This window comes from Mesoplodon densirostris, chromosome 2 (genome assembly GCF_025265405.1).
Source record: "Mesoplodon densirostris isolate mMesDen1 chromosome 2, mMesDen1 primary haplotype, whole genome shotgun sequence".
In the NCBI taxonomy this organism is placed as follows: domain Eukaryota; kingdom Metazoa; phylum Chordata; class Mammalia; order Artiodactyla; family Ziphiidae; genus Mesoplodon; species Mesoplodon densirostris.
Genome location: NC_082662.1, coordinates 165,096,821 through 165,119,237, shown reverse-complemented (window position 1 = coordinate 165,119,237; position 22,417 = coordinate 165,096,821). Strand labels below are relative to the sequence as shown.

Here is a 22,417-nt window from a genome sequence, read left to right as displayed (position 1 = left end):
CTGCAACTAAGGAGCCCTCGAGCTGCAACTAAGGAGCCCACCTGGCGCAAATAAGACCCGGCTCAAACAAATTAATTAATTAATAAAAAATAAACCTATTTTTTCCATGCTGTCCCTAGAATAGCATCTGTCATATAGTAAGCAGTTAAAAAAATATCTATCAAATACATGAAAAAATTTAGATTGGCATTTCTTTGACTCTACCAAATTTGTATCTTGCTCTCGTATATTATGGACAACTCTATTTATCCATATTATTTGAACTTATTATACATATCCTTTGTCCATTTTTTATTGGAAAATTCAAAAGTTTTGCTTGAATAATATAAATATTAATAGTAACACTAACAATTATGACAATTTAAAAGTCTTAATCAGTTTTTAATGGATATTACATTAAATATAAAGATAAATTTGGAGGAACCCAAATCTTTGTAATATTTAGTTCATTCATCCAGGAATATTATAGGAGTATCATATTTGTTTTCATTTAGCAAATAACTCATATATTTATAATATTTTCCCCCCATCTAGGAATATTATATTTATTTTCATTTACCAAATTCACCTTTTTGGTCCCCTGCAAAGACGCTCCATAGAGGTCTTACACATTCCTGTTCAGCTCAAGGTTTTTTATATATGCCTATATTCCTTCCCCTTTTATATTTTTCTATGAGGTTTTTGCTGGAATACAGAAAGACTATAAATTTTTGTATATTTATAATATAAAAGACCACTTTGCTAATACTTATACCTCATTTCCTTTTCTCTTGATAAATTGGATAGAACTCCCAGAATAAAATTATTATTATAGAGGGGAGTCTTACCTATCTCTGACTTTAATGGGTATGGCTATAGTATTTCCTAAGGTGGTATTTATATTGTAACCCACATTTTATTAGAAATACTTAAAAATAAATTATAATAAATACTAGCAAATACCCTTTCTATATCTTTCAAGATAACCATAAATTGTCCTTTATCTACCTATTATATACTGAATATATTAATAGATTTGTTATTATTGGTCCATAATTTCCTTCCTAAAATAAACCCTACTTGGTTATAGCACAGCATTATTTTACTATACAGTTGCAGTCAAATTTCCCAATATTTTCTCTTTTAGTTTGTGGTTTCAGGTCTACTACCTTAAAAGGTACCATCCATCCCAAGATTTTAAAAGCAAAAAATTTCTACAAATGGCATAATAAATGTAAATAAATGTAAAAATGTATCATTTTGTCAGCCTAGGAAAACATATTTACAGACATAATAAACAAAGGATTAAAATCTCTAATATACAATGCAATAAGAAAAATAAAACAAAAAAGACTATAAATAGGAAATTCACAGAATACACACATTTGTATACAATAATAATGTATATTATTAATTCAAAGAAAAATTAAGAAAATAAACTATGTACAATGTTAGACAGGTTGTGTTAAACATTCACTCTTCCATACTGCTGGAGGGACTATAAACTGATATGACCTTTTAGGAGGTTAATTTTGCATGTTTAACCACAGCTTTCATTCTGGACATCCAATAAGTCATAAATTTCCAAGAAACTCTCCTACAGAATATTGATGTTCTCCTACAGAATGCACATGTTCACAACAGCACTGTTAATTAATAGAGCAGTATTAGAACCAATCTAAATATGTACAAATGAGGAATTGTTTAATAAATTAAGTTACCTCTGAAGAGTAGAATATCATGCACCTATTTGAAAAGAGAGATCTAAATGTAATGATCTAGAAATATGTCCATGATGAATGAGTGAAAAAAAATCAAACCATATAATAATTTTTTAGCACATAAACATATAAATATAAATAAGACCTGGAAGGATTTGTGGCACACTGTTAAAAGTGGTTACCACTAGGGGATGAGCCTAGAAGGGCTTAGGACTGAATTTTCAATTTTTACTTTATATACATTTTTAAAATAGTATGGATATAGATGATTTTTGTACTTTCTCTTGGGTTCTTTGTATATTTTGAACTTTAAAAAATTAAATAATTTGATGTCTTTGTTAGTTTTCATGTAAGATTTCTATACATCTACTCTCAAGTGAGACCAGTCTGTAGGGTTTTTGTGTGCATTGTCCTATTTAAATATCAAAGTTATACTATCTTAAAAAAATGAATTGGTACCTTTCCTTTTTCTGTGCTATAAATGTTTGAATAAAATAGGAATCATTTGATTTTTACAAGCCTTCTTAGAATTTAATTATAAGTCATCTGCATGTGGCATCTTTTGCAAGGGTAGTTCTTGGAACACTTTTTCTACTTCTTCCATAGGTTTTTAGTCTGATAGACTCCCTTCTATAAATAAATTCAGCTTTCATATCTGTATGAACTTGTTTTTCACAGAGAAGTTTTACTTACTCTACTGTTCATGTCTTCAATTTGCTTTGCTCGCTGAATTCTCCTCATTTCTAGGACCTGCTCTCTCTTCTTTTGCAACCATGCTTTAAACACCATGTCATTCTCTTTTCTCTTTTCTTTCTCTTCTTCTATTTTCCTTTGTTCTTCCTGGTGGAAGGAATATCCAAACACATTAATGAAAAATTAATAAAATTATATATGTGTTATCAAAGTAGAGAGATACATTTTGAGGTCTGAAATTAGGATTCCCTGACCCTAAAAATTTCCATCTGTAAGTTGGGCCTCCCTAAAAAACAGGACCTCTAATTTGCTTAGGGAAAAAAATGAGGACTTTTCAGATAAATTAAATTGTCAAGATAAAGTCTACAATTACATAGATCTATATTATACAACATGCTGTTCAAGAATTCCTTGGATCTCTCCTTCAATTCCTAGTTTACTCTTGGTATTTAACTCCCCAAATTGCAGCTGTGCAAAAGAGAAAAAAAACACCACACTCTAGAAGCACTACATGGGGTCTATAGAAGCACTATAAATGTCTTAAAATTTTTACATTATTGTTAAATTTGCTAATTGTGATACATGGCATTGTGGTTACAAAACAAAATGCTATAATCATTTTCTTTCTGACACATACAATCATTTCTGAAGTGTACAAGTAGCAATGATGGGCTATCTAGGACTTGCTTTAAAAATACCTCAGCCAGGGACTTCCCTGGTGGCACAGTGGTTAAGAACCCGCCTGCCAATGCAGGGGACGTGGGTTCGATCCCTGGTCCGGGAAGATCCCACATGCTGCGGAGCAACTAAGCCTGTGTGCCACAACTACTGAGCCTGCACTCTAGAGCCTGCGAGCCACAACTACTGAGCCCACGCGCTGCAACTACTGAAGCCCATGCGCCTAGAGCCCATGCTCTGCAACAAGAGAAGCCTCCACAATGAGAAGCCCACACACCGCAATGAAGAGTAGCCCTGGCTCGTCGCAACTAGACAAAGCCCATGCACAGCAACGAAGACCCAACACAGCCAAAAATAAATAAATAAATAAATAAATATTTAAAAATACCTCAGCCAAAAAAGGAAGAGATGAAACAAATATGTCAAAGTCTCAATGACTTTTGAGTCTGGGTAATGGAGACGGGGTTAATTGTACCTTCGTATGTGTTTGAGATTTTTTTTTATAATGTTTAAAAATATTTTCAACTAGTGTATAATCATAAAGTAACATTTCTGCTATCAGAAAAATATTTAAGTAATTAGTTAACTATGAGAACAAAATGCACTTTTAAAACTGCATTATTCAACTAATGTTATAAAAGAAAGTTACTTAAACTAGAAGTGAGAGTACCTCACTGGTTTAAGCATAAACCAATTATGAAGAGTTATAAAATAGTTACTGGGAACAAAGCAGCATGTCACAGTGGAAATAGCACCAAGCTAGAAGTTAGGAGATTTGATTAACAATCATACTGCCATCATAGTATGTCAGTTTGGGCAAACCACTTAAATCATCTATAAAATGAAGTTGTATTAACAAGCTCTTAAGTCTCTTCCAATACTAATATTTTAGCATGGAAATAAAGTGAATTATAGAATCCATGTTTAAACTGTTTTCAAATAATGGAATTCAGAGTTCTTTCCTTACATTTTGACAATATAGCAAGCCCTTCTAATTCTTTTTGATTGAACAACATATAGGAAGGAAAGGAAAAATTCTATCCAATTAACGGCATAAAATGTCTTTTAAAATACCAGTATACTATTTTCTAAGCCGTAAAGGAGCTTACGTTATATAATATGTGAACTTATTAAATATTAAATTTTATATTTAAGTTCATTTTTACCAAAAGGATTTTGGATGCCTTGCATGAATATAGACAGTATTATATGACAATTATTTTTCCAGATGGAACATGTGGATTATACAGAAGATATCAGCCAAAGCACAGATTCTACACTTGCCAGAGAGAACAGTGAAATGATGCACTTAGTGTAGAGAGATGGAGTATAGCTGCCCAACCCAGCAAGTATTTTGCTGGGCATAAAGAAGGAAAGCCTTGGGCTTCCCTGGTGGCGCAGTGGTTGAGAGTCCGCCTGCCGATGCAGGGGACGCGGGTTCGTGCCCGGGTCCGGGAAGATCCCACATGCCGCGGAGCGCCTGGGCCCGTGAGCCATGGCCGCTGAGCCTGCGCGTCTGGAGCCTGTACTCCCCAACGGGAGAGGCCACAACAATGAGAGGCCCGTGTACCGCAAAAAAAAAAAAAAAAAAAAAAAAACAAAGGAAAGCCTTCCCCTGAAACCAACTAAAAATATTTTAAATTCTTAGCACTTAAAGACAATGCCTTCAGCAAGTACATAAGCAAAGGGAAATTTAATTATGAGGATCCTGACATGAGAAAAGTATATCCCAAAACAGAGCATTTGACACCTGAAAAAGAGGATCAAGAGAAAAACAGAACTATCCATCAGTCATACCGGTTAAAGATTACCATTAATTCATTAGTGAAAAGACAATAAAATTATATAAAACCTCCTGCATAACTTTTACAGAAGTATATACACAAATACACATATAGATGTATATGTGTGTACAGCAAACATATAGTTCAGTTATTGTCAACAAATTCTTTTGTGTTATCATAAAGTTCTGAGTTAATAGATCCTTTTAAGTACCTATTATATACCTGAAACAAGTAAGCTGAGTCTGACTGTTAGAGTTCAGATTTCAGTACCCAAGTAAGCAAAATTTTATTAAGTATGCACCCTTTCAGATTCTTACCTGAGTGTGCTATAGGTTACACGTTCTTACTAACTTCATTTTTTATCTTTTTCTTCTAATGTGAGTTTGATTTAAATGCCAGAAATTTCCATAATTTCCTACGTAAGTAGAAAATATACCATTTCTCAACAAATGACAAGAAAACTAGGATTTTGACTTTGCTACAGACAAGTTGAGGGACTTCAATAAAGTTATTTAAATGATCTAGACTATAGTTTTCTCACCTGTAAAATAATCTTTAAGGTTTCTTCTAATTGTAAGGTTCTATTAACTGTGATTCTGTTGCAGTTTGGTATTTACAGTTAGACATTTTATATGGTTCAGCTTCATGCTATCAGGTATCCAGTAAAACAGAGAACCAGGGCGCTGATTTAGGTAATTTAGAGAAAATCCCCCAGTTTTAGTACCTAGAATTTTCAATTATAAAATACTTTTATTTAAGAGCAAGAAAAAACTCCCAAAATAATAATAATTTTGGATTCTGTATGGCATTTTGGAGACATTTCATTTAGGTTATGACGTTCTATTCTTAATCTAAAACTAAAACCCCTGAAATCAAGGAACTGTAGTGTTGACGAAAATAATCTGTAATAGGAATAGAAAAGAGTTTTATTCCAGCAAAACTAAGGACTATAGCCCAGGAGACACAAATTCAAGAAGCACTTGAATTGTGTTCCACTGGACTACAAAATGGGGGAGGCATATATATAATCAAAACTGCAAAGTTACATAAGTTGTTTGTCAAGAACCAGGATTGAAGCTGGCAAGAAATAAGGGTGCTTGTTAAGCAAGGATTGGTTGGTATCTGAAATGGTTGGTATCTGAAATGGTATCCCAAGGGGAGACCTTGAGAGCATAAGGCTGCAGCTGGCAGATATTATTTTGGAAAGGTCTGCTGATATACTTGAGCTTGATACAGTTCAGAAAATTCAAGTTCTCGGTGATACAGGAATACATCTGAAACCACATCCATCATGGCCACCCAGTGCCATTTTGGATACTTGGACCATAGTTTTATATCTTGTCAGAACAAAGAACATCAAGCGTGAGAGGGGTACATCCCTTCAAGGTTTCAAAAGAGACAGATTAACATGTATACAGTAATTCAGTATGACCTTGGTGTCTGGGAAGGGAACCTCATCTTTAAAGGAGTATTAGCATTGGTGTCATGGCAAGTGGGGGAGCATTTATCCTATCTTCAAAGTGGACATTCTAAGCAATCTGGTAAATACATTCTTTTTTTTCTTTAATGGTGAAAGCAGATGTACAATGTATGCTTTACAGGCCATAAGACAGGCTGTTCTAGTTAGCATAAAGTTCAAGACAAATCATGTATAAGCCAGAATGACTTCCCCATACCTCAATATGTGAAAAATTCTTCCATCAGTAGGCCTGGAAGATATATGAAATACACACACACACACACACACACACACACACACACACACACACACACACACACACACCCCAGAGAACATAATCCAGTCCCACCTGTTGCCTCCTAAACCCCAACAAATTTGTGCCTTCATTTTTTCATCTGACATCTGATTTTCACCTACCTCATAACAAGATTACTTTCAGCACTCACTTAACTTCTCTGAGTCTCACCTTTAAAATGAAAGGATCAGATGAAGTCATCACTGAGGTCTCCTCTAGCTCTAACACAGGTCATTCATTACTATGCTTTTGTGATGCTTACCAGAAAGGACCAAGGTAATCATGGTGTTTGTTCCATAAATACAGATGCTTAACACTTAACCACTTAATCTAACAAAAGAAAAACAAAACAAGCAAGTAGATATAGCAAATAATTTGAGAACCATTTCAATTCCTACAGCATTTATAAAACATAAAAACATATTCTACTTTCAATATAATGCCCACTTGTGCTCTCACCTCTCTCTTTAGCTTTTCTCTCTTTTGTTCTAGTCGTTTTTGCAGTTCTTTCTGTCGAGGAGAGAGACAGTATGTTGAGGTCACTGGAGGTACATCTGCAGACCGTGTCCTATGACTAGATTTTCCATTCCCCTTACTTCGATCTGAGTTGGCAGCAGAACCTGGATGAGTCTTGGGGTTGGGTGGTGGCTGAGGGATATAAGCCAGTTGCTCTTCTGTTAATGAGTGAGCAAGAGCATGAATTTTTGCTATTGGCTCTTCTTTCTTGACTCCACTGACAGATAAATTGGGAGATCTGGGTGACAACTGCTGAGGTTCATTTTCTGTATAATTAGCATTATTAATGGGGGGCAAAAACCCCTGATTCTCAATGTCTTGTAAATTCAGAAGTTCAAACTTTCCATCTCTCTCTACTAGTATTTTCCTATCCTTGTTTTCTTCAGAATTTTCATCAGTAAGCGACAGGAGCACATTTTCTTGTGCAAATTCATTGGAAATACATAACTGAGACAGTTTTCCAGACACATTACTTTCATTTACAAGATAATTTTTGTAAGTATCAGTGTCTTCCAGAGGAGGAACTTCCAAATCAACTAATTTGTCCTTGAATTTAAGTTTTCGGTCCCTTTTATCATTCACGGGTTCTTGATTTTGTAGAAGCTTGTTGGCTTGTATAATTTTCTCCATAGTATACCTCCTTACTTCCTCATCCTCTTCCTCCTCCACGTCTTGCTGGCTTTCTAGTTTGGATTCCTGTAAAGAGTTTTCACTGTCTGAATCTGATACGGGATCCAAAGGTTGAATACTTTGTACAGAAATGAAGTCATTTCTTCTCGATGAAACCTCATCCTTGAAAGATCTGTCAGGATCAGAAAGCTGCTTGGAGTGTTCTATTTCTGTTTCATTCTCTTTTAAGCCTTGGTTAATATTCTCTTCATTCCCACAAGCCTTCTAGAAAAACAGAGATGAGATTCATTTTCAGTAAAAATTGAGACCTTTTGTCCATTTATATGTAGACAATCCAAAATGGATTTTCATGCTCATGTAATTTATTTTATAAGTGGGAAAATTTACATGCTTCCTGCTCATACTTCACTCATAATTTTCTAATTCATATTTATGAGCACCCCAAGGGAAAAGCACTTCAGGAAAAATTTAACTCTAAATTTGAATTTGATGTTGCTAAGTACTAGACTGGTTATTTTTTTTTAATTTTATGCCAATGTATAAAAATGTACCTACAAATAGTACAATATTATTTTAATATTCCTCCCTCTATAAAATGTTCCTCCCTTTACAGTTTCAGAAGAATATATTTTTAAATGTTTTCTCCTTGTAATATTTGTATTTTTCAAAAAGATATCTTTCTCCCCAGGACCATTACAAGGTCACTGCCTTTGGTCAAGTCCTAATAATTTTGAGGTTCCTATAATCTTTTCAGATTAGTATTGCTGCTATTTTCTGCAGGACCTATACCCAAATATCAGGGTAAGTTTCAGCTCTGGATCAGATTCTCTTTCCTCAGCTATCTTCAGAGGCTCCAATAATCTATGTTAAACACTATTATATAACTTGGTCTTACTTTTTTTAAAAATGTAATTCCACATGAACCATAAACCAGCATTATCACATCACAAAACCCTGCTCCACATCTGTTTCTAACTGATGGTTTCCTACCTAGCATCTCTCCTACAAATATGTATCCTCACCTACCAAACACTTTGCCCCTAAAATATATAATTTTTTCTTTCTCAGACAATTCTCTCCTCCTGAAAGAGTTCCATGGGAGCTACTCTTTCCTGCTCTCTTCAACCCCTTAAAATTCCCTTCCTCTTTTACTAGCTCAGTCACCATTTCTAACAGCCTTCTCTTCCTAACCTGCACAACACTGCTGGATGTCCAATAAGTAAATAAACTTGGCCCCCTAAAATGACTACCAAACAACTAAGACCAACTAAGATCTCTGCCTTGTAATTTTTCTTTTTAGCTGTATTTGATTCTCTGGCTCATTTCTATAGTATCTGTTTCCAAATTCTCCTTTAGCTTTCACTTCTTTGTAAAACCCACTACAATAAAATCTTCCCCCGACCCTCACCCCTGTTTCAACCTCTGTCATCCATTTTTCCTACCAGCCTCAAGGGAAAAAGTGATTGTAATAATCCACCAGAATGAGCAAGACTCATTACAGCACTCTGTTTTGACCACTGCTGTATCCTCAGCACTTAGAACAGCCTCTGACACATGGCAGGTGATCATTACTTTTTGTTGAATGAATGAATAAAGAAATAAAACAATGACTTATCATTATCACTTCTCTAATTCTATTACCCTGTGCTGTGGCTCTCACACTCTTCTAGTCATGAGACCTTGGTTCAGCATTATTGCTCTGGGTATCTCTACCTCTACTCATTTTGATTATTTTTTTGTTAAAGATGCATAAAACTCCCATGTAAAAGTCATCTTGGAAAAGTCTTCACTTTTGACTCTGTTGCCATTTCTAAATATCATCTATCCCATCTGTCTTCTCCATTGCATAAGAAAGCAAAAAGGAACTAAGAGACCGTTGTGATGTAAAACCTGCTGCCTTCATTTCCTCATATTCTTTTCCTTAACTCTCTTAAATCTGGCTTCTGTTGTAACTACTCTAATCAATGTCCCTCTAAAGTCACCTTTTCTTATCCCCATCTTGGTCCTTTTCTTTATTACTTCCCTATTTATTGACAATAATTATATTATACATAATAATTACATATTATCTATTGTAATACACATATATAATATAATTAGTGTCAATACATATGCATATATATATACACATATATATTATATATGGATACACATACACACTGTATATATGTAAAGAGAGAAAGAAGGACCTTCTGTGAACCAGGAACTGGTTCATTTTCCTGGACTTCCCTTCTACATGTCTGATAAATAGTACAGAATCATGTTTAATGGATCCACTTTTTCCTACAAATATTCCTATGGCTCAGTCTTTGAGCTTTTACTTTTTTCCATATACTCATTCCCCTAAAATTCACTCTTAAGGTTTCCAATATTAGCTGAAGACCATGTTTTTGAGGATTTGTTTTATTTTTCATGTATATTAAAAGAATAAACCCATGATTTTACCCAGGTTCATATAAAGTAGAAATTAACTGTATTTGTTTTTTACTTTTGATGCAATAAATTATTTACATGCTAATGTAATCGCTGTTCTCTCACTAATTAGCCCTATGCCTTAGGACGTTTAAACTCTCCATGCCTCAATTTTCTCATCTCTAAGATGGGGATAATTACACTTGTTCTATGTATATCAAAGGAATTTTGTGAGGTTTAGATGAGATAATATATGTGAAACTCCTCAAGAACTACAAAACACTTTGTTAATATAATTACTATGAACTCTGTTGGCAATTTATATATACCTCTATTATGCTGGCATCACTTTTTTCTTTTTCGTTAATCAACGATTCCAGGTCCTCTTCAAAGTCATCTTCATATTCTCCACTATCTTTTGAATCAGTTTCTTTATTTTCATCCATTTTCTGTTTGTTAAAGAATAATGTTATAAGATTAAAAGAGATAAGGTGTACGTCATGTCCACTTTAGGGGTAGTATGGAGTATGCTTAATTAGCTTACCTTTAAGGTTAAAGGTAAGCTAATTAAACACAGAAACACAAATTATGGAATGTTCAGAATAAACATATCAGCATACCCTAAAAGAGAGACTTACAAAGGCCAGACATTTTCTAGGTGTACCACTCCTAACAACCATTCCACCTCGCCGCAATTCCTGACACCCTATTTACAAGGAGACTAAAAAAGGTGGATAAGAAAACTATCTGAGGCTTAGAGGAGGATTTTCCACATCCCTACCAATCATTAAAACTCCTTGTCCAGGTACGAGCTGATGAATCAGCTTTTTAGTCTCACTCATTCACATTTTCTCATATTCAAATAAAAACAATTACATTAATTCTCATCCTCAGTTTCTCAATCCTTCTGGTAATTTATATAGCATAATTATAATTTGTGACCTGAGAGCTTTTTTTTTAACTATGTAACAACTGACTCTCAGTTATAGTAAATACTAATTTCCAGAGAAGTCAAACTGTTGTCAATTCAAAATAAAACATATCTTTTCCATAAAAAACAAACTGTGATGCCTAGTACTATCTGGAAGGCAGTGACAAGAAATAAGAATGTCAGATGACAGTTAATAAATGTTTGTGAAAATGGTGTAAAACTTTTAATTAAAATACCACTCAGCCATTTTTACAAAAAAACTAAAGTTATCTGAAAATTGAGGTCAGTTCCAAGTCCTAAGTTTTTGCTCCATAATTTTTCAAATAGAGGAAGTATTTTAATCTTTACCTATAACGTGCCTTTATGTGTGTGAGCATAACATATATATGTGTGAATATGTACTTCAATTTTGACAAATATTTGTTGAACACCTACAATATTCCTATAAAAATTATAAAATATGCTCTTGAGCCCTGATACAGAAGACAAACATAAACAAAATACATAAATTTAAAATGTAGATAAAAAACACAAATTGAGGGCTTCCCTGGTGGCGCAGTGGTTGAGAGTCCGCCTGCCGATGCAGGGGACACAGGATCGTGCCCTGGTCCGGGAGGATCCCACATGCCACGGAGCGGCTGGGCCTGTGAGCCATGGCCGCTGAGCCTGCGCGTCCAGAGCCTGTGCTCCCCAACGGGAGAGGCCACAATAGTGAGAGGCCCGCGTACCGCAAAAAAAAAAAAAAAATTGAAAATGTAGATAAGTGGGAAAAAGGTACATTATAAAGGACTGTGGAAAGAAGAATAAAAAAGCAACTAACTCAGTTTAAAATTGGAAATATCAAGGAAAAATGAGATGGGTTTTGAATAATGAGTACGAGAGTTCATCATCTATCCCAGACAAGAGAACAGCATGAGAAAGAACTAACACAGAAGTTCATGGAATTTTCCAATGTGGCCTGAACATAAATGTGCTCCTGGAGAAGGGTCTAGAAGAAGTGAGAAGGCATCAGTTTGATGTCATATTTTCTTTTCAAAAAGAAAATGGTTGAGGGAAAATTGTTTATGTATATCTAATTGTCATGAAATAGCCAAAGGTAGAAATATACAGCAATAATCTGCATGTGTTCCACTATTGACTTAAACAAAAAGAGCAATGCTCTATAAATATACTTAGAATTTTAGGTCCAGTTTCAAAATAACTGTAGAAATATGATCTTCAGGGCCCCAAACACCTGGGACCTTGTTTCTATACCTGCCTTCTCTTGCTCCTACACCAAGAATAAGTTGCCTAAAACCTTTTCTGGAAGTAGAAAGTACAGATGTCAAGAACACATGAAATCTAGGTACACTTTTTAAGATACAAAATGAGAGAAATTATGTTTGATTTGATAAACATAAAACATCAAACTCTGTTGTGGCCATTAGTTTCATTTTATTCTCCCCAAATGTTTGAACAGACTACCTAACCTGGTGCCAGTTTTACTAAAGCAAGATTCACATTTTTTTCCTTCTACTGTTCACCACCAAATGATAATGAAAGCATGTGGGAGACCATCTTTCCACTAGCTGTACAAGCACTAGCTAAGAGAAGAGATAACGCTATGTGTGAAAAAAACTTTTTGATAGGTTTTAGTGCACAGTATGTTCAAAATGAGTTAAAAGGATGAGATAATTCAAATAGATACATGCACCCCAATGTTCACAGCAGCACTATTTACAATAGCCAAAACATGGAAGCAACCTAAATGTCTATCAACAGATGAATGGATAAAGAAGATGTGGTGTGTATATATACACAATGGAATATTACTCAGCCATAAAAAACAATGAAATAATGCCATTTGCAGCAACATGGATGGACCCAGAGATTATCATACTAAGTGAAGTAAGTCAGAAGGAGGAAGACAAGTACCATATGAGATCACTTGTACGTGGAACCTAAAATATGACACAAATGAACTTATTTATGAAACAGAAACAGACTCACAGACCTAGAAAACAAACTTTTGGTTACCAAAGGGGAAAGGGGGTAGGGGAGGGATAAATTAGGAGTTTGGGATTAGCAGATACAAACTACTATATATAAAACAGATAAACAACAAGGTCTTACTGTTAAGCAACAAGGTCCTACTGTATAGCACAGGGAACTATATTCAATATCCTGTGATAAACCGTAATGGAAAAGAATATGAAAAAGAATATATGAATCACTTTGCTGTACACCAGAAACTAACACAACATTGTAAGTCAAGTATACATCAATTAGAAAAAAAATAATGAGGACAAAAACATAAATGGGCTCCAAGGCTGAGACCTGGCTGAGGTACAGATAACATACGAAGCTCTGTATGCAGTTTGTTACAGTTTAGAGAACAAAAGACAAGCTGGAACACATTGAGAGGCTGGTAAACCAGGAGACAGGGAAATAAAAGACAAGGAGAAGGGAAGAAGGCGGGTTATGAGAATAAAATGCCTTAAAGCCAGTATTCTGAGGAATACTTGAAAACCCTCAGAATGTTAGCCCACAGAAGAGAAATCTCCTAGAGAGTCATGACAACTGCTTTACAATATTTAAATGGTCACCATGTAAAGGAGGGTTGGACTTGCATTATTTCAAACGGTAAGACTAGTACGAAGGACTAGAAACTCAGGGGCAAATTTTTCCACAATGTAAGGCAGAATTTACATTTTCAAACTTGCCCTGAAGTGAGCTGCGTTCCCTGTTGATCAAATGTTTATACATAGCTCGGAAGATAATCACAGCATGACTGTTTCAAAGGAGACTGAAACTTTAGACAAATGATAGAGCTAGATGACCCTTAAGGTTTATTTTAACTTTTACTATAAGATGCAAATTAGCAAATAACTGCCGACTTATGAAATGCAAGAGAATGTAAAAACAAATGCACAGTACCATGAAAATGCTTACTCTAAAATAAATGATCAGTGTCTGAATAACTGAGTTCAAGACTTAAATTCTAAGGTCTATTTCATTTAAATGTCACCACCTTTCCTCTTCAGAGTTCTTAATATTACTTCCCCTTCCCTCTCAAGACAAAATTAGTTTTAGGCACACTGAGTGTTAATTATTCTACTCAATTATTCAACTGGATAATTATAACTATTTCTAATGTATTAGTTGGACTGTATCCTTCTAGATACTTATTTCTTTTAAGCTAAAAATAGGAAATGGACTTTCTTAAAGGACTCAAAGTCATGCCTCAATAATTTGGAAATCAGAGGTTGAGAGGAATATTTTGAAGTGACCTGAAGAAAACAAATCAATGTTTCAGAGTGAGTTTATTTATCACTGCCTAAGCTGCAAAACAGGCTAAATCAGGTAAACTGTTTTGTCTACTTACCTACCAATTAAAAGTAAGTGTGCCGGGGCTTCCCTGGTGGTGTAGTGGTTAAGTATCCACCTGCCAATGCAGGGGACACGGGTTCAAGCCCTGGTCCGGGAAGATCCCACATGCCACGGAGCAGCTAAGCCCGAGCACCACAACTACTGAGCCTGTGCTCTAGAGCCCGCAAGCCACAACTACTGAGCCCATGCGCCACAACTACTGAAGCCCACGTGCCTAGAGCCCGTGCTCCGCAACAAGAGAAGCCATGACAATGAGAAGCCCACGCACCGCAAGGAAGAGTAGCCCCCGCTCGCTGCAACTAGAGAAAGCCCACGCGCAGCAATGAAGACCCAATGCAGCCAAAAATAAATAAATAAATAAATTTTAAAAAATTGTTTTAAAAAGTAAGGGTGCCAAGAATGATGTAGAATAGACTAAAACTCACTGTGATCCAAAACACTTATACAAATAATACTATTTTTTGCAGTCACATATGCCTTAGGATAATCAGCTTTATTTTCAGATCAGGAATCTTGAAATTTATTATTTTAAGATGTTTAAGTTACATAACTAATTGTTAGAGTAAGATTTCTATGGAACTCATCAGTGCTTTCCCTTAATTTCATAAAAACATGGTTCTGACCTGTAAATAAACGGTTGCCTGAAGACTCAGTAGATACGTTTTACTATTCACAAAGTACCTCACCCATGTGAAAACTCAAATTTAAAACTAAAACACAGAATCAGCAAAATAAATAAAAATAAAATAATTACAAACTAAACATGTTAGGTATTATTAAATCAAACTATTATGCTATAATTAAAAAGAAAAAAAGCCATATTTGAAGTGACTCAGGGAAGTAAATGAAGTTCATCAAATAACAAGTACCATTCTTCTCCTGTAACTTCAAAAAATTCATGGATAGTTCCCAAGTAAACAAAGAACATAAATCATAAACTCTTGTAATGAAGTCCCTTAAGCCTTTTTCAAATGCGTCACAGGATATTCAATCTCCTTCAGTTTTTTTAATCTTCATCCCCAGGGTACTGGCCATATGGCACACAGTCTACATTCTGGAACAGAAATACATCTTACACAAACTGAATCACCTAACACGTATTCCTTGTGAGTTTCACACATTCAATGTGTATCATCAGTGAAAACCTGGCTTAGGCCAGAACCACCCTCTTAATAAGGAACAAGAGACAGAAATTAATTCCTTCCTCTTATGTGTCTGCTAAATCCCATGTGGTTATGACTGTAGATTTTTTAGTGTGAGTCTAAACTAAGTCCATATATACACACAATTTTGATAACTTTCTTTCAGGATTCAAAACACTCAAAAATAGTTAAAATCATTGACTCCAGTCATACTATTTTAAGCTTGTTTAAAATCTAAGAAAACGGAAAGAACGTCAAACGAAACGTCTTTTAATTGGTTAGCAAAAGCTAACCAATAATCACATCATGAAACCATCTGGCCCATTCTTACTGCGGCATCCTACCCAGCCTGTGATCCCATCAGTAAAAATTTTTTTAAGTCATAATCTGTCACACAGTATGACGATAAACAATATTTTACAAACATCAGTGATAATTTTAATTTCTATCCAGGGTCCCAAGGTACCACCGACTAACAATCCCTTAGCCTCTTCATGGAAGCTAACATTTCAGGAGTGACTTTTTTCTCCCAGGGATGAGAACTTTTAGAGGCGAAAGATTATGACAAAAATTAGAAAGGGAGCTACCCTCTGAGGGGTTTCCCTCATACAGAGCGAAGGCGGAATTGCCAGGCTTCCCCGCCAGCGCCAAGCTCCGTGGACCCCGGACTCAGAAGGATGAGGCACCAACACGAAGTCTCCTCACTCGCTTCTCTACCCACCTTTCCTCCCAGCTGTCCCAGACGTTTACCCCTTTACCCTCTCTCCCACCGTAAATATCTCCGCATCATCCTTCCCTTCGCTCCCTCTATATCCCCTCCTGCCTGTGTAAGACGCAGCGGCTGGGGTCACAAAGTCGGCCAGGGGAGTTCTCCTTTCCTCCTCTTTCTAAGCTCTGACAGTGAAGCGAGCGAGACCCCAGCACCTGCGCCGAAGCAGCCAGGACCCGGCTGCCATGGCAACGCGCGTCTCCGCGTCTTCCATCCGGGCCTCTTTCACTACAAGGGCGCAAGGAGACCAGCGCAGACGCAGACGATAGCTTAAGAACACCTACCTCTCCGGGCGCTCATCCTGGTGCGGGCAAACGACCTCTCTGGCTGCGGTTTCTGGGGAAACGACCAAGAAATGCAAGCATCACCCACAAGTTTCACGATCGTTAGTAAGAATTGGGGCAAGTTTACTCTCTGGGTTGAGTTTTCCAACGTGTGTCTCTTGCCGGATACGGACTTTATTAGAATGAATTCTAGAGGTATATTTCCGTTAAGTTGTTTTCTTCACCATTAACTTCCAAAAGTAGTTTCAGCTTTCATTAGTAGATAAGTACATTGCTAATTAGTGACCGGAAGATTCCCCATCCCACCCCATCCCCCCTTATCAAAACCAAACCTTTGCAGCTAGAGGTTATCATACTAAGTGAAGTTAAGTCAGAAAGAGAAAGACAAATACTATGTGATATCACTTGCATGTGGAATCTGAAATATGGCACAAATGAACCTACTATGAAACAGAAACAGACTCACAGACGTGGAGAACAGACTTGTCGTTGCCAAGGGGGAGGGGGTGGGGGAGGAAAGGACTGGGAGTTTGGGATTAGTAGATGTAACCTATTATATATAGGATAGATAAACAGCAAGGTCCTACTGTATAGCACAGGGAACTATATTCAATATGCTGTAATAAAACATAATGGAAAAAAATATGAAAAAGCATGTCTGTATGTGTATAACTGAGTCACGTTGCTGTACAGCAGAGATTGGCACAGCATTGTATATCAACTATATTTCAATTAAAAAATAGAGTAAAATAAAATAAAAACTTTTATTGCCCAAGAAAATGTTCAAAGGAAATAGGTTGTTTGCTCCAGCTTTCAAGCATGTCAAAATGGTCATCTAGAATTTTCTCAAATCCTCCTTAAAGGTCATCTTTATGTATGAAGGGGGAGCAAGGTGATTTTGGGGCTGTGGTGACAAATGACAAGATTTTAGGAATTGTCCATTCCATACCAGAAATAAAACAGGGAGAAATGAAAATATTTCCTCAGCACATTCCATTCAGATTATTTTTGTTTATTATTAGGATTTCTATCATTTGGTAAAATGGAGAGCACCTTTTCTCCAAAGAGGAGCAATATGAAACTGAATTTTTAAGTATTCTCCAAACTGGACAGTAGACTAAAGTTAAAAAACATAGAAAAGATTTAAGGTTAAGATTAATTACAATGTTGAGTGCACTTCCTAGCTACAGTGTAGAATGTATAGTTGTAATGAACTAATGTTTCTTCTGCTGCAGGACTTTGGTCTTAGGCCAAACACTTGAAAAAGACAAAAAATATATAATTATCAAGTGTTGAAGTTCAGAGGAATTTTAGTCAAATCTCCTTTAGTGAACATGGAATTACTACAAAGCTAAAGTTGACCTTACGTTTCTGAACTCCTAGTTGAATATTTTTTCCACTGACCCTCCTAAATATTTTAAGTATTTTTGCAAATATTAATGGAATATAGCACTGTTGTTCATAATATCCAAAAAGCAGAAACAACCCAAATGGCCAAAAAATAATGGATACATAAAATGTAGTATATCCATTCAATGGAATATTTCAGCTGTAAAAAGGAATGAAGTACTGATAAATATTCAATACTACAACATGGATGAACCTTGAAAATATTACTGAATTGGTCAACCGGACCCATGCTTAGAGAGTAGATCTTAAGTGTTATCACCAAAAAAAGAAAAGTAACTATGGGAGGTAATGCATGTGTTAATTAACTTGATTGTTGTAATCATTTATACTTATAAATATTATATATAGTATAATATTTAATAATATAATATATTTACATATAAAATATTTGTATATATAAAGTCATCATATTGTACACCTTAAAAATCATGTCATATAACCTAACTATATACAATTTTTGTTTGTCAATTATACCTCAGTGAAGTTGGAAAAATAAAGTCCTCTTTCCTCTTCTCTCTGGTGTGAGCCCTTTGGACTACCAATGACTGCACAAGGAAGGAGAATTAAGGAAATACAGGAACAGGATGATTTAGGTAAATGCAGGTACAAAAAGAAAAGAAGTTTTCTGCTATCCAGGCCCTTTCACTTAGATGGACTTTAATGCTCTTCAAAGTCAGAAAATGTTAAACATCAATAAATGACTGTGTTTCAGTAATAGGCAGCAGAAATGTGTTTGGAATTTATGACTCATCAAAGACTGGGATTTTTTTTTTTAATTGGGGTATAGTTGTTTTACAGCGTTGTGTTAGTTTCTACTGTACAGCAAAGTGGAGTTCCCTGTGGTATACAGCAATTCTCATTAGTTATCTATTTTATATGTATTAGTGTATATGTGTCAATCCCAATCACCCAATTCATCCCACCCACCCTTTTCCCCCTTAGTGTCCATATGTTTGTTCTCTACATCTGTGTCTCTATTTCTGCCTTGCAAACTGGTCCATCTGTACCATTTTTCTAGATTCCACATATATGATTTAATATATGATATTTGTTTTTCTCTTTCTGACTTACTTCACTCTGTATGACAGTCTCTAGGTCCATCCACGTCTCTACAAATGACCCAATTTCATTCCTTTTTATGGCTGAGTAATATTCCATTGTATATATGTACCACATCTTCTATTTTTTATTAATTAATTAATTTATTTATTTTTGGCTGCGATGGGTCTTCATTGCTGCACGCAGGCTTTCTCTAGTTGTGGCAAGCTGGGACTACTCTTTGTTTTGGTGCGTGGGCTTCTCATTGAGGTGGCTTCTCTTGTTGCAGAGCATAGGCTCTGTGCGTGCAGGCTTCAGTAGTTGTGGCTCATGTGCTCTAGAGCGCAGGCTCAATAGTTTTGGCGCACGGGCTTAGCTGCTCCACTGCATGTGGGATATTCCCGGACCACAGATAGAACCCATGTCCCCTGCGTTGGCAGGCAGTGGATTGTTAACCACTGTGCCATGAGGGGAGTCCCCGTCTTTTTTTTTAATTAATTAATTAAATTTTTTTTTATTTGGGTATAGTTTTTTTTACAATGTTGTGTTAGTTTTTACTGTACAGTGGAGTTCCCTGTGCTATACAGCAGGTTCTCATTAGTTATCTATTTTATACATAGTAGTGTATATATGTCAATCCCAATCTCCCAATTCATCCCACCCCGCTTCCCCCTCTTGGTGTCCATAAGTTTGTTCTCTACATCTGCATCTCTATTTCTGACTTGCAAACCAGTCCATCTGTATCATTTTTCTAGATTCCACATATATGCTTTAATAGATGATATTTGTTTTTCTCCTTCTGACTTACTTCACTCTGTATGATAGTCTCTAGGTCCATCCACATCTCTGCAAATGACCCAATTTCATTCCTTTTTATGGCTAAGTAATATTCCATTGTATATATGTACCACATCTTCTTTATCCATTCGTCTGTCAGTGGACACTTAGGTTGCTTCCATGACCTGGCTATTGTAAATAGCGCTGCAGTGAACACTGGAGGTGCATGTGTCTTTTTGAATTATGGTTTTCTCTGGGTATATGCCCAGTATTGGGATTGCTGGGCATTATGGTAATTCTATTTTTAGTTTTTTAAGGAACCTCCATACTGTTCTCCATAGTGGCTGTATCAATTTACATTCCCACCAACAGTGCAAGAGGGTTCCCTGTTCTCCACACCCTCTCCAGCATTTGTTGTTTGTAGATTTTCTGATGATGCCCATTCTAACTGGTGTGAGGTGATACCTCATTGTAGTTTTGATTTGCATTTCTCTAATGATTAGTGATGTTGAGCATCTTTTCATGTGCCTCTTGGCCATCTGTATGTCTTCATTAGAGAAATGAAAGACTATGGGATTTTACAAATAGCGATCACTGTATATGAATAGTGCCATGTGTTTTCCCTCTCCACTGGTTAATTTAATACTAGTTATAACTATAAATTTCGAATGTCCATTCTGAAAAAAAGATCCAAGAAAGAGATAAAACTCCCCCAGTTTTCTGTCATTGTTCATTATACCTGGTATAGAAATAAGTACACAAAATGAGGAAGAGAGCAGCATAAAGTTGAGCAACTCTCTTTCAGTAAAAAAAAAAAACCTTTGAAGGCTTTGATTTAGAAAAGCCAATATTTATTTAAGTACCCGGAAGAGATTAAATAAATGCCAAGAATTAAGAAGACATGACTGTACATGTCTTCTATAAAACTGTTCAAAGTAAATCACTTTACAGACAATATTTAGATTCTGCATAGAGTCACGATATTCTAAATCATTCAACAAATATTACTTAGCACCTAAATGGCAGACACTGTTCTAGATACTTGGAATATACCAATGAACTATCATATTCCCTGGAAGTCAGAGTTCCAACTATCTCAAACACCTAGAACCCAATTGCCAAAAAAAAAAGGTGCAAAAGTCTCAGAGTGCTTTGCCTTATTTTATTCTAATAAGTTCAGATCTCTGAGTTCCCAGCCCAGAAATTAAAATGTTGTCATTTGAAAGGAAGGGAAAAAGAAGAGGTGAAATTTTAAGCATGTATTTTTCTGAATTTTATACTTATACATTCCACCTTTAAGGCTATTTACAGAACACAAGGGCTTTATAATGTTTACATACATGTATTTGAAATCGATACATTAACATCTGGATCTTTTGTAAATTAAAAAAGGTATTTTATAATGTAGGGAATATTTTCTTTAGGAAGTGAAAAATTCACCGCCTTTATGGAGCTCACCTTCTGGTAGGGAGAAAAGACAATAAATAATAAACATACTAAATAAGTAAATCATATTGTGTGTTAGAAGGTGAGGAATGATATATAAAACATAAAGCAAAGAAGAGAGGATCAGAAGTGTGGGGCTAGGATGTAGTAATGGGGCTGCTATTTCAAATAACTTAGTCAAGTTAAGCCTTACTGAGGTGACATTTGATACTTTTAATAGTAGTTATACACAGATTTGATGTATAATAATATTTATCAATTACATATATATTACATATCAGATATATCTTATATCTGGATATAGTTATAATAAAAATATAGCAACTGCTGAAAAAATCAAGACATTCTTTCTGTAGTGCACTATTATGAGTGTGTCACCGTAAAGGCTGGAGAGCTTGAGTTTGCATATGACCCTTAGCAGCAGCACAATCCCTTTTTCAGCTTGTATGCCAGCAACAAGTACATCCCTTTAACACAAAAAAATTATTCAGCACTTGTTTCATGTGTTCAGCACTTTTTAAAAAAAAAAAAATTATTTATTTATTTATTTATTTTTGGCTGTGTTGGGTCTTCGTTTCTGTGCGAGGACTTTCTCTAGTTGTGGCAAGCGGGGGCCACTCTTCATCGCGGTGTGCGGGCCTCTCACTGTCGCGGCCTCTCGTTGCGGAGCACAGGCTCCAGATGCGCAGGCTCAGTAGTTGTGGCTCACGGGCCCAGTTCCTCCGTGGCATGTGGTATCATCCCAGACCAGGGCTCGAACCCGTGCCCCCTACATTAGCAGGCAGATTCTCAACCACTGCGCCACCAGGGAAGCCCTGTTCAGCACTTTTGAGTGTATGCCCAGCCCCCATAAGGCAGAAGTTTCAAGGGATCTCCTGCTATGAGGCTCTAGCTTACTCAGTATGTGATTAGAAATCCTGAAATCTGGGAGAAGGATTTTATAGAAATAAATTATAAAGGGAAAGAAGCAAAATGAATCAGAGGTTAGCCTTTGAGGAAAAACAACAAACATAATTTACCTTTTAGATTATTGACAGGAAAACCCTCTGTTTATAAGTAGTGTTTTATTGCCTGATTGAATAAT

The 22,417-nt window shown here is 35.8% G+C and overlaps 1 protein-coding gene across 1 annotated transcript in view; it reads right to left on the bottom strand.

The window, feature by feature from the left end:
* Positions 1–22,417, bottom strand: part of CCDC181 (coiled-coil domain containing 181) — a 41,726-nt gene that overhangs the window by 11,097 nt on the left and 8,212 nt on the right. The window contains exons 2-5 of the mRNA XM_060088591.1: positions 16,663–16,714; positions 10,497–10,616; positions 7,069–8,019; positions 2,394–2,540 (exon numbers count right to left, since the gene is read on the bottom strand). Of these exons, the coding sequence (XP_059944574.1) occupies positions 2,394–2,540; positions 7,069–8,019; positions 10,497–10,613 (1,215 nt within the window). The 5' untranslated portion in view covers positions 10,614–10,616; positions 16,663–16,714. The remainder of the gene's footprint in view (positions 1–2,393; positions 2,541–7,068; positions 8,020–10,496; positions 10,617–16,662; positions 16,715–22,417) is intronic.